The 12,553-nt window shown below is 45.8% G+C and overlaps 1 protein-coding gene across 1 annotated transcript in view; it reads right to left on the reverse strand.

The window, feature by feature from the left end:
* Window positions 1–2,557: 2,557 nt before the first annotated feature.
* The window catches only part of LOC148818473 (voltage-dependent calcium channel gamma-3 subunit), a 45,469-nt gene continuing 35,473 nt past the window's right edge, over window positions 2,558–12,553 (reverse strand). The window contains exons 3-4 of the mRNA XM_088936637.1: window positions 8,093–8,233; window positions 2,558–6,211 (exon numbers count right to left, since the gene is read on the reverse strand). Of these exons, the coding sequence (XP_088792763.1) occupies window positions 5,703–6,211; window positions 8,093–8,233 (650 nt within the window). The 3' untranslated portion in view covers window positions 2,558–5,702. The remainder of the gene's footprint in view (window positions 6,212–8,092; window positions 8,234–12,553) is intronic.

Consider the following 12,553-nt stretch of genomic DNA (forward strand, 5'->3'; position numbering starts at 1 on the left):
AAAACAGGGTGGGAGAGCTTTATCGCTGTCAGTATAGAGAGTTTTTTTTACATTTTTTTTTAAAGAAGGATGGTGCGAGATTTGGGACTTGAGCATTTTCAGTGCAGTCGAGGACAGTGAGAATTTCAACTTCCAAAGACAAACTGTGCACTCCGTCTGACTGGACTGTAATGGTCAGATACTAGGGCGGATACTGGGGCCAGAGTGGTGTCTCTGTGGCTGGGGATCTACGCCTGTGGCTGGAAGGTTGCCGGTTCAAATCCTGTGGCCGGCAGAGGAATCCTACTCCGTTGGGCCCCTGAGCAAGGCCCTTAACCCCAGCTGCTCCAGGGGCGCCGTATAAATGGCTGACCCTGCGCTCTGACCCCAAGCTTCTCTCCCTGTCTGTGTGTCTCATGGAGAGCAAGCTGGGGTATGCGAAAAGACAAATTCCTAATGCAAGAAATTGTATCTGGCCAATAAAGTGGTCTTAATTGGTGTTGTCTTGTGCATCTAGAGGACTTACAACACAAAACAGGTGTCGTCTTGTGTGGGTGATGTCCTCTGTGATGTCACTTTCCTTGTGCTCATTCATCTGGGAGAGCATCTCAGTCTGACCAAGATTTCTTACTGAGGGTCACCTATTGTGGACCATTCAACAAAACAAATTAAGTTTCTTTATTCTTTATTATATTCTTTAATATTTTAAGTGCATCTAGGTTTAAAGAATGGTTTCATTATGTTAACATACAAAAAAAGTCGCTGCTATTCTAAATGTACCTTTAACTGCAGGTTATGTCACATCTAACGAGACTTCACTCCGATTGTGAGCTGGTATCCTTTACTGTTGTAAATATATTTAATGTAATATATTTGTGTGCAGTTGCCTTGACTGATGTCTTTTTTTGCACCCAGCTGAGATTATTTTAGCATTTTGATTGTCTATTTTGGCTTCAAAGTTATGTTTGTTATTTAATGGGATAATTAAAAATGAATTGAGGGCAGTTTGTGGGACCTTTTCCTGTGTGAGTGTAAAGAACTATTAGAGATCTGCAAGGGGATTTAGGAGTTGGCGTTTTTTACTGTTTCAGCATACTGTCGACACTCCTGCTCTTCTTTATGAAGGGGCAAAGTTCTGATTTTCACTGATGAGTACCCTGACAGGCTCAAAAGACATTCAAATGCAAAATGGTGTTTTTTTTTCCTAAAACTAACACCTTTCAATACTTTTTGTTGCTATATTTATACAACACAATGCCTGTGGGTACAAAGTTACCTTAACATTATTATTGTTCTCAAAGGTTAAGAAGCAAATTGGTCAATAAACAAGCTCACCTTTGGGGGGGTAATCTCTCTCACACAGGGGCAATTCTGGGACTATATCTGAGACTTATCCTTTTCCTCAGTCCATCTTCTATGAGGGCTCACAAGACCTTTTTGCTTTTCTGTTCCTGCATCTCCTGAAATCGCCTGTCCTGTTGAATGATCATTATCTAAACAGGGATACTATTTCTGTATAACTCAAAATAGAGATCAGACTGGCTAGATCTCCACTGTCACTAGTGCAGGAACGTGTTTTTTTTCATGCTTTAGGATAAGGGTGGTCAATTCCATTTAGGAATTCTTTGTAAATTGTAATATGGTTACATTATGTCTATATGTTCCTGGTCCAAACGGACACATAATCAATGTTCCCTATACTTTTTAATGGCCTGTGTGTGCAAAAATTTCAAGTTGTGCAGTTTTTTTCCCCAGTGACAAAAACCTGTGCGCCCTAAATTGAGAGCATGTCAAATTGTAAACCTGAAATGATTTTTTTGTGACTATAGTCATCCTCATAGAAGCATAGAGATCCAAAAGACGGGGACAGCGATTCAACGAGCCCAGTCATGGAGACTGAGTGCCGAGCGAGCATGAGCAGGGAGGTTCGAGAGCATAGGTATCGATGATCGAGCAGCAGTAAGAATGCACACAGCCAAGCTGGGCCTCTCGCAGGCAGTCTCATGTGGTCAATTTAGCATTTTTCAAAGACAACCGTGTTTGTTTTATCATCATATTTTTTTGGGGGAATTTAATTTTTTGTGCGCAGTCCAATGTCCTACATGCGCTGATTTCATAACCTGTGTGCGTGCGCACGCACAGTTAAGAGGGAACATTGCCCGTAATAACTAATTACATGTTTATTAAAATAACAAATTGTTCTCTTTATTAAGGCCTCGTCAAAAGCCAACAGCTTGCACAGTATGCAATTCCAAGTGACATTTGCCATCCCTAAACTGTAGTGTTTCATTCAGAGCTTGACTGCTGTCCGATTGTGGTGCTGTTCGACACGGATCACATTTGTGTACTTAGGCCATGGAGAGCTGAGGCTCAGGAGGCAAATATCTATTTGGAGATATCCTGGAGTTGCATTACTGGTGAAATAGTGTCTGTCTGGATCAGAATGTCTACATCTGTATTAATCTACGCATCATTGGCATAAAGTCTGGTTTTGAAAGAAGACAATCTGAACCCCATGAGATCTGGATTGCTGGCATTTTCCTGTTAGATAAAACTAGACAGACATGAATTATAGGAATACACTTAAAAAAAAATCCTTTATTCACAGTGTAGGGTATATTCAGTTTACCATACCGTTACAAATTGAGTGTAGTTTTTAAAGAAAAATGACAAAATCTCAGTTTTAACAAGCTACAGGGTGATTTCTTTATCCATAGGACAGTTAACAGCATTGAAAGGTACTATGCATCAAGTTGCAAAGCAGGATTTATTTTTTCCCGAAGCAACAAAAGGCATAGGAAATACCATCTGCGATTGTGCGAAGAAACATTGAGTTCTCACAGGCTCTTCAAGATCTGTGGCCAAGAAGGACACCTGTCTGATCTGAGTCCATACACCCTGCGTGAACACAGGCGAGGTGGAGCACTCCAGTTTCACCAGCGTGCTTTAAAACAGCAGAGGATTTAAAACAGCAGTTGAACACGAAGTCTATTCAGTGTCACCCGCTGGCTTTTGGAGTTAGGCGTGCCCTTCATTTTCAGGCATGCAAAATATGGGCTATGAACTTTAAACGTTTAAGGCTAAAGAGGTGCGTCTTGCTTAACCTGGTAAAAATAGTCTGACCAGAGAATGATTTTGGGCTCGGATGAATAAATCACCTTGTGCATTGTTCCCTTGTGTCACTGCTGATATAATACCCCTGAAAAGAGTTTCAATTAATACTTTTAAATACACACACTACGTCGCACAAAGTGAAATGTTTTTTTTTTTCTTAATACAGTCTTAAGGAGTAAACATTTTGCACTAAGCTTTGGTCCATTTGAATCTACTGCTGCTGGCCTCGTAGAGCACAGCGCTGGAGCCGTGTGTCCTGCTGGGATTCTGCTGCCAGTGTTTTGAGGTCCCCATCAGAAGATCCGTGTGCTGAATCAACGAGAGTCCAGGGAGGTCGGAGGAGCAGTCTGTGGAGGTAACAGCTGTTTCGGTCACAGTCTCCAGTGTGCCGAGGGGGAGAGGCGATGTTGAGGCCCTCTCCTCTGAGCTTGCGAGAGTAGGGGGGGGGCGATGGGACATGTGGTGAACTGCCACGCAATATCCCAGTGTCACACTGGCATGAAAACACAAGGTAAGGAAAAAGCAGGAGCACCCAGTCCTTTTCCGTGTGCCTCGTCGTCTTCTGCTGCCGAAGTCCCAGTTTGTTCCACTTTTCCGTTACTGCCCAGTGCTCCGAAACCGGCCTTTTGGTTGCTTCTGTGAGCAAGGTGCACTGACCTGCGGCTTTGGCACGCTTATAGCAGAGGTCCCAGAAGTGCAGTGTCGAGCCCTGGCATTGAGCTACATGAAAACATTCAACACAGACAGGAAAAGCACTTCATTCTTTTTTAAAAAAAAAAAATATGTTCACAATCAAATCTAACAGGTGTTGTGCTAACTGACTTGCCCCAGTCTAGCGGGATTAGTGCAATCTCTCCCCGCGTGCAATCCAAGAGCGATCCCAGTTGCTCACAGCAAAGAGAGAGTCCATTTCCATGGGCTTGCAGTTGAGAAGAGAGGACACAGGCCACAGGGCTTGAAAACTGAGCGTTGGTCTTGTTCGTTCATTCGTGTCAGGACCACACAAGTTCAACCAGTATCCCCTGTCCATATCAAAACTGAAAGTTTGGTCCACTCTTCAGCGAGCAGCACAAACATCATATAGGTTATAAAGGGATGTTTTTGAACAACCTGTGAAAGTGTCCTTACAGCAACAGTGGCCTGTATGCATGAAGGGATTATGGCAAATCACTATTACCGACGCTAGTCTAGAAAGGAATAGCACTGCAAACAAAAGTCAAAATCCATTAGGTCTGTGCACATAATACACACGGATTACTTTACAGATGCTTTGTGTACTGTATGTCATTCTTCATGAATGTGATGACTCACGTGGATGTTTATAGCCTGCACAAATTCCAGAAAATTTGTACAAACGTGCTTCATGAATATAGACCACGTTCTATCCCAAGAGCAATGTTTAAATGTACCGTACCATCATCTCAATTGGACAGTACCAGGGGAGAGACTGCATCATCCCTTAAAAGTGTCTTATTGCAGGGCATATAAGTAACATGGACTGGCTTTAAACCATAGTTACAAATAACGATTCACATATATGTGACTTGTACACACAGAGACAGCCCATCATCAAGTGGGAGCTTAAGTGCTTCTGATTCTTAATCCACTCTGAGTACTCGTAATTGTCCATCAGTGTACTCCTCAGAAACCCACAGAGGACACGCGTCTCTAGTGTTTTCTGAAACCTAGTTCTAACGTCTTTTGTTACAGAATTTCCGTTTTCTTGGCTTGCTGGCCCTGTCAGTTACAAATTTGGCTTTAACATCTATGGATCTAGAAATGAAGAAAACAGTCACTACACAATGATCTGCACAGCGTAGCCCACAGAGGGTTATTGTGGGGTCTTGCCTTTTGCCATCTTGAAACCAGACAACATGAAAGGATGGCTTCGAGATAAGAACTAAAATCACCCAGAAGGAACGTGAACAATCTTTTCTCCTAGTTTAAACAGGGCAGCGGTGTTTGGCTTGTTTTATGTCAACGTGGTGGTCCGAGAGAGCCAAGCATGCGTAAGTGAGTGGTCACATAACACAGAAAGCCATTCAACATCAGGTGCAAGTGACAGGGTCACGACCCCCCCGAGCTGCACGGCGAGCAGCCCCGCCTGAGCCGAGCTCCAGGAACAGAGGCTCTCCGCGACACGGGGGCTGCGTTTTACAATCACGACGAGGTGAGGCCTCGGCCATCACCGGGACGCCTCTCCGACGCGCAAGATGTGTGCCGGAGTCTCTCACCTCGCTCGTATCGGTGCATCCACGCCACCTGGGCTAACGAACCAGATGGTTCTTTTCCCTCTATTTAATTATAAATGAAACAGAATTAATGCTGCTTCAGAAAGGTTGGTTTTTTTTTTTCTGGATCACTCCCGATAGCCCTTGGGAGATTTCGGAATTGTGACCGAGGGGGGAAAAAAAAGACAAATACCGGGAAGCACCCATGACCTAACCAGTTTTTTTTTTGTATTTCATATATACTGTACGGTACATAAATAAACTTCGGCCCCGAAAGGTCTACATCCTATTATTTTTTTGGCACCGCTCCGGGTCTGCTCTCGGCCCCCACACTGCGGTGTGCGTGTCGTTCCTCCTCTGTGCTGCCCCCCCCCCCCCCTACACTGGGGTGGTCCTCCTGTTGGCGGGGTTGCTGTGCAGGGGGTCTTTGACGTCCTTGGGCATGGAGTTGTGCACCTGCAGGAACTCCCTGTCCGAATTGAGCAGGGTGCCCACGGTGGCCTTGGAGGGGTCCCGGGACAGGGTGTACATGGAGATGTCGGTGGAGGAGGGGCCGGCGGCGAAGACCTTGCCGATGGGGGAGGCGTCGCGGGAGCGCGGCTCGGTGGAGCGGGAGCTGGAGCGCCGGCGGAAACGGTAGCGGTAGCTGGGGATGCGGCCGAAGGCGGACTTCTTGAGCAGCTCGGTGCGGGACTTGGCGCGGATCTGCCGGTGCTTCTCGATGAACATGTGCACGGCGATCACGCCCACCATCTCGGCGATGATGAAGGACAGCGCCCCGAAGTAGAAGGACCAGCCGTAGGAGTAGCTCTTCTTGGAGTCGCTCTGCCCGGGGTCGCCGGCGTTGGCGGATATGTACACGATGATCCCGATTATATTACTGAGGCCTGGGACACAGGAGGGGGGGGGACATAGGAGTGGTTCCAGATGAGCAGCTGTGCTTCACCGCAGAGACAAATCGGGGTCTGAAATAATATGTCAGGGTCTAAGCAGGTCAGCAAGACCTTTCACAGTGGGAAGAACGAGATCCTTCTCTCACCTGCATGACATTCTGGACAATCAAGATGCCCAACAGTGATATTCCAACCTTTAAGAGTCACAGCTGCATTGATGAGGGGCAAATACCCTCTGAGAGGTTCTAACTTAACCCCACAGAGGGTCTGCTTCGTCCCACTGGCTCCTCAGCTAAGCACAGACATGGGATTTCTGGGGTGCACTCCTGGGGAGCGTGCAGCTGACCTGCTGTGTTTAGGCCGAAGACCGCGAGACAACCTCCTGTCTCCTGCAGTCAGCTTCCTGCTGTACCAGTGCGTTACAGGATGGGAAAGCAAACAGGAGGGCTAACTCGCTCAATCAACAGGAGATCTTAAGAACGACACCATTTTCAGGTGAAGGGGACTAACAGTGAAAGCAGAGGTGGAATGGGGCAAGCTGCGGCCTTAAAGAAAGTGGTAAGCTTACAGAATTGCAGCCAAGAATGTATGACACGTGCAAGAATCTGAACTTTTTTTTATGAGCGGAAAGGTTTTCGAAAATGATGCGCACTGCTCGAAACGATCTGGTCAATTAGACAACCCCGTCACGGGATTTTCAATTAATTAATTAATTAATTGAAAATTACGTTCCAATGGTTAAATGAGAGCTAATATTTGATCAGCACAAAGGTCTGCCCATGAACCGCAGCTGTGCCTTTGCTTGGTTGGGTAACAGTCAAGAAAAATAAAAACCCAAAGAGATCTCTAGCCAATTTGCAGATGAATCCATCTGCCATTCCTAATAGTCCAAGCTAATCTACTTAGAGAACACGTCTTGGCGATCTGCTGCTCTGGAACAGAGCAGCGTTAGGTACAGGCTGGACACACAGCCATTACACGGCTACAATGCGTGAAATTACAGGCCGGTACAGGGAATACTATATGCAGTCTTGCATGTCAAATGAGAACTCGCCACAAGCAATAAGGGAGGAGAAGCCATTCACTGATATTAAGCGAAGAAGCATCATTTTATGTGAAACCTTTCCTTCTGCTATTGCAGCCCAGTGAAAAGCTGAATATAAGACTCTTGAAAAGGTAATCACAAATAACTGAGCACCAGTGATGGTGAAGGGTAGGGTGGCCCAGACCTTATTCCTCATGCCCTTGATGCCCATTTATCATTGCAGCTGAGTTCCCTGTCATTTCACTCATTAATATAATGACTCTTATGTTAAACTTGACCTTTCATTTTTCCCCATCTCTTAAGCTGATGTAGATTTCAAGGTAATTCTAAAACTATAGGTGACCTGAAACCCCCCAACCAGTGTAATTAATAAGTTAAAATAGGCAGAAAACAAAAGGTCTCATTAAGTGTGTGATCTGTACTCTTAAAAGCAGGCTTCTGGGAGGATAATCTCCAAGATTGCTTTTGATGTTAAGGGTGCTCTCGCAAACATCCGAGCCTTCCAAAGCAATAAAGACACGTGTGGTGGTTGTCACTCATTTTGACATCCTCTAATTCAGGGCCTGCCACTATGATAAAAACCTTGAATTTAAAGCTTGGTTTTTGGGAGAGAGAATCTTACATTATTACTTCAGTTTAAGTGTCAGCTGAGCAAAAGAGCATCCAGTCTGAACGAAAACGAGAAGTCGGCTAAATCCCCAGCTGATCCTTTTTTTTTTTATTTCTGGATGAGCAGCGTTCTGTTGGGCTCAAAGGGCTTGCCACTTCTTAACACAGTTTGTGCAACCGGAGAGCGAGGAAGCCACAGGAGAGAGGCGTCTAAGGCTTACCGGCCGATACGAAGAATATGCCGGCGCTGAGGATGACGTTGTGTCGGCTCTTGTAGAACTCACTGGCGGCCACACACAGGCCCCCCATGAACAGCAGCCCCACGCTGAGGATGGGAAATATGCTCGATGCCCTCACAGCCCCTGGCAGGGACACAGACACGCAGAGAGTAAACAGCACTGCCTGCTCAGTGTACGCCACGCACTTAAAAGAGCTCAAAATACCAACTTAATATTCTGCATTTTTAAAAATGTTCATTTCACTTAAATGCTTCTCAGTAAAGTCTTACTTCAGTTTTGGTTTTTTGTCTTGGTGCCTTTCTGCCATTGCTCACACAGTCAAACCAATATTAATTGGTGATCAGCGTTGAGAAAAGGTGCAAGAGGCAATAGCTTATGCAAACTTTTATGGCCTTGTAAAACATTGCATCTGTCAGATTTGCCAGACGAAATGTTACAGAAGCAAAAAATAGTCAACCGCTTCAAAACACTATGATCCCAGACATCAGAACTCCATCATAACCTACTGTATACTGTATAATCAATAACTGAGTCATCAGATCAATAACACAAACTGTGCATAAACAGCTCATTTTCACCTCTGCTGCATTTCAGCTTTCATTAAAACCCAGCTGAGGAAGCCAGCTAACAGTCTGTCACAACTCTATTTAAGAAGGAAGACCGTGGTGCTGAGAATTCTGGGACCACCTGTATGTGTCCAACACCTGTTCCTCTGCCAGAATCTCATTCGCAGAGCTGTCTGCTTGAAAGAAAAGAGCCAGCACGCACTGCGCAGTCAATATTTGTAATATGCCAGCCTCTTGGGTGGGCACGCTGTACATCATTATGAAATGTGGCATATAAAAGAAAGTCACACAGCTTGCTCAAGTGTGCCTGCTCATGTGTGACTGTATGCTACATCTCCTGCTTCAAATTACTTTTAATTAACTTCAACAAAACCGCCTCCCTGTCTGATATTTTATTTCAGAGGAGCTTCCTAAACCTGTTGCTCTCCTGATTCTGCAATCGAGCTGCTGCTCAGCAAATAGATACGTCAAACCATCGCTGACATTTCTGATTTAAATGTTACATGGGCTGCATAATGGAATGCTGATGAAGGGGTCTTCTCTCCCTGCAGGCACTCATCAGCTCTGAATAACCGGAGCCTCACAAACCACAAACAGCAAAACAGATCAGCAGTCTAAATACACACACTTGCATTTCCTCTTCAATTAACCACTCGCTGATGACAGCAAGATAACACACGTGGGGTATGCGAGATACATGTTGGACACCATGTCCCATGGACAGTGTGAAATTCTCCATTATGCATACAGAAACAATGTTAAGACATCTTGAGGCATGTTTTGTTTTCCCCAAGCAATATAAAATATATTGGTATGAAAATGAAAAACTTTCTAAACTGCACCTTTATCATCATGACATGGAAACACATTTCTGATAGAAGGGGAATGCATAAAAAAAATACATACGCTATAAATTAAAAAAAAAAATCTACCTAGAATTCCAAATGACACAGATTTCAAAACAGCCATGTGGGCAGAACACAAAACACGCACCTCTGTAGCTGAAGCTTAATTGCTATTAATATAATGCACGCTACAGCAGAACACGATGCTGCAGGGCTCTCCTTCAGTTCCAATAGTGACAGCATACATGCACTGGACGTAATGTCCTCACAGCAGCTCCGATGTTGGTGTGTGTGCGCCTCACGAGCTCTGCACGCCTCGCTCCAGCGCCATACAGGGGACAGGCCCAGACATGTCACGAGCGTGCAGAGCCTCTTGACTGCGGACAGCTACGCATTGCACGGCTGTGCTCTGGAAGGTCGAGAGCAAGGACCTCGCCCCTCGTTAAAATGGGGGAGCTCTTTGGGCGCCTTCCCAGGCTGCTGCACGAGCTTGTGTGCAAAAACGGGTGAGTGCACGTGTCCCAGTTCACCCAGGCACAGCCTGCTGGACCTGCTGTTGGATTAACATGGCTAGCAGTTCACCCAGCTCCTACCTGATCTTATGACCTCATGGCCCTGCAGAAACTACTCAGGACAACAGAGCTAGGGCTCTCAACCCATAAAATTAGCATTTTAAAACGAACAAATAAAATAAGCCGTGCAGTGGCTCTGTGGCTAAGGATCTACGCCTGTGGCTGGAAGGTTGCCGGTTTGTATCCCACGGCCGGCAGAGGAATCCTACTCCGTTGGGCCCCCGAGGAAGGACCTTAACCCCAGCTGCTCCAGGGGCGCCGTAGAAATGGCTGACCCTGTGCTCTGACCCCAAGCTTCTTGCCCCGTCTGTGTGTCTCATGGAGAGCAAGCTGGGGTATGTGAAAAGAAATTCCTAATACAAGAAATTATACATTATCTTATGTTCCTGTAACTGTATAACAATGATCGTTTTAGAAAAATCAACAATTTTCTTTCGATTGCCTTTAGTTTATTTTTAACAGCACATTTAGAACACAAGGAATTTCCCCTTCAAGCTCCAAGGAGACCTGTCTGCGAGCACAAAGGAGTATCTCCTTCAGCGTTAGATCAGTACCTGCTCGGAGGATCTGTCACCCTTCAGCGAGTAAAATACCTTGTTCTCTATTTCTCTGTCACACGGCTTTGCTCTTTATGGGGTCTGCTCGTGGTGTTTTATAAGCTTGTTACCGACGACATCGCTCTCCAGAGACCATGCACACGTTCAAGCCCAACTTCAGAGGCAGCTCATTTGAATGCAGCCATAATGCTGCCAGCACAACACCTTCACAGAGACCGGGCGAGACGCTATAGCGACAGTCAAATTCGCTCACGACTTGCGTTCTAAAAGATAGAATAATAGTTCATCCGCATAATTCAGAATTCTACACACTTGTAAAAGCAGAAGTCGGAGCATGTCTTAGGGAAAGGTTTGGGGTATAGGTTGCAGTCGTAAGGTATCTGTTACTGGAAAATAGTTCCTAAAAGGAGCACAGATATAAGTTTTGCATTCCTGGAAGGTTGTCTGTGAAAAGTTGTTGTGCTGGCTGGAATACTGAATCAATATTCAGTTTCTTGATGGGTCTGATCCTTGTTAGGGCTCTGCAGTTCACATGTAAGAAAGAGGTGGCGGTCTGAGTCCAAATTCTGACCATGCGGGCTCTCAGATAGCCTTGCCAGGACCTCTACAGTGCACTGGTTTGGGATCTGGCCTTGTGTTTTGTATATTAAAGTATAGGGAAGACGAGCTTTTTGTGGCAATTCGTTCTTGGCTGGAGAATTATGTAGCGTTTCTTCTCCCCCTGACTGGCGAGCACTCACACAGCACCTCGAGTTCGAGATTGAGACCTCTTTCCCCCTGGCATGTCCAGAGGCTGACTCGGATGTCTTTTCTTTCTCTTCTGTGTGAATGCCCTGGCGTTACGGCTTGTGATTCACTTCTTCAGTGAAACATCTGCCGTGCGGCGCCTCTCGTCTGCCAGCTTGCCCACGCTCCTGTTGCCAGCGCGAGACGGCCTGGCACAGGGACAGAGCCACTCGTGCACAGGGCGCTGGAGACGACTAGCGTTCTCCACAAGTCTTCCCCCACTGACCAAACCTCAACAGTGATCGTTAGTAACTTCCTCACTGTTTTCCCATGTAAAGAGTAACAGGACTGCGCGACAGCATATATTTTCCAAATGACTTATTCACGTTCAAATCAAATCAAAGTTTATTTGTCAAATGCACAACAATACGGCACACAGCAGTAGCTGCTGGCAATGAAATGTCTTTTCTGCGAGCTCACAAAAATCACACAAACACAAAAATCACAAAATTTAGGTTACGTTTTTTGAAATTGAATAAAACTCAATATGAATAGAGCTGCTATGTGTCTATGGTGTAAGCAATATATACAAGTAGTGCAGTTATGCACTGTAGACAGGGCTTCGAAATGTTGGTAAGTTGTGAGCTCAAAACGCCAGAGGGGGGGAAAGAAGAAAAGATTAAGATAAACCGTTTCTTGCACACGGGGATTCTGGCTGCTGCTGTCAGTGTCCCCGACCCTGACATTTCCGTGAACAGTGATTCCATCCGCATTTGAGAGAGTGACAGCCACACAAAGCCACACACAGACCCGTACAGAATGCGAGAAATGAATCCTCATATCCTAGACTAACATCCGTTTCGCCGTTGCAGAACCATACTCGTGCCCTGTGAGTGCGTGTCTCGCAGAGCAGATTAAAGGGCACTTCAGCTCCATTTTTCAGACCGTGGCTTGCTGGGAATTTGCTGTCCTGCTCCTACCGGTCCTATAAAAATCAGCTGCAGCCGGGAGAGTCATTTCGCTTTTGTGGGCGCAGAGACGCCAGCAGATGTCCCCGCTCGAGAGAGAGAGAGAGAGCGCGCTGTGTCAGGCCAGGTCATCAAAAGCAGCACGTAGAGCAGCCCAGCAGGGCCTACAGCGATGTGACATCAGCAGCCACGCAGCTAACATCACAGCT

This window comes from Atractosteus spatula, chromosome 18, assembly GCF_055471065.1.
Source record: "Atractosteus spatula isolate fAtrSpa1 chromosome 18, fAtrSpa1.hap1, whole genome shotgun sequence".
NCBI classification, from domain to species: Eukaryota; Metazoa; Chordata; class Actinopteri; order Semionotiformes; family Lepisosteidae; genus Atractosteus; species Atractosteus spatula.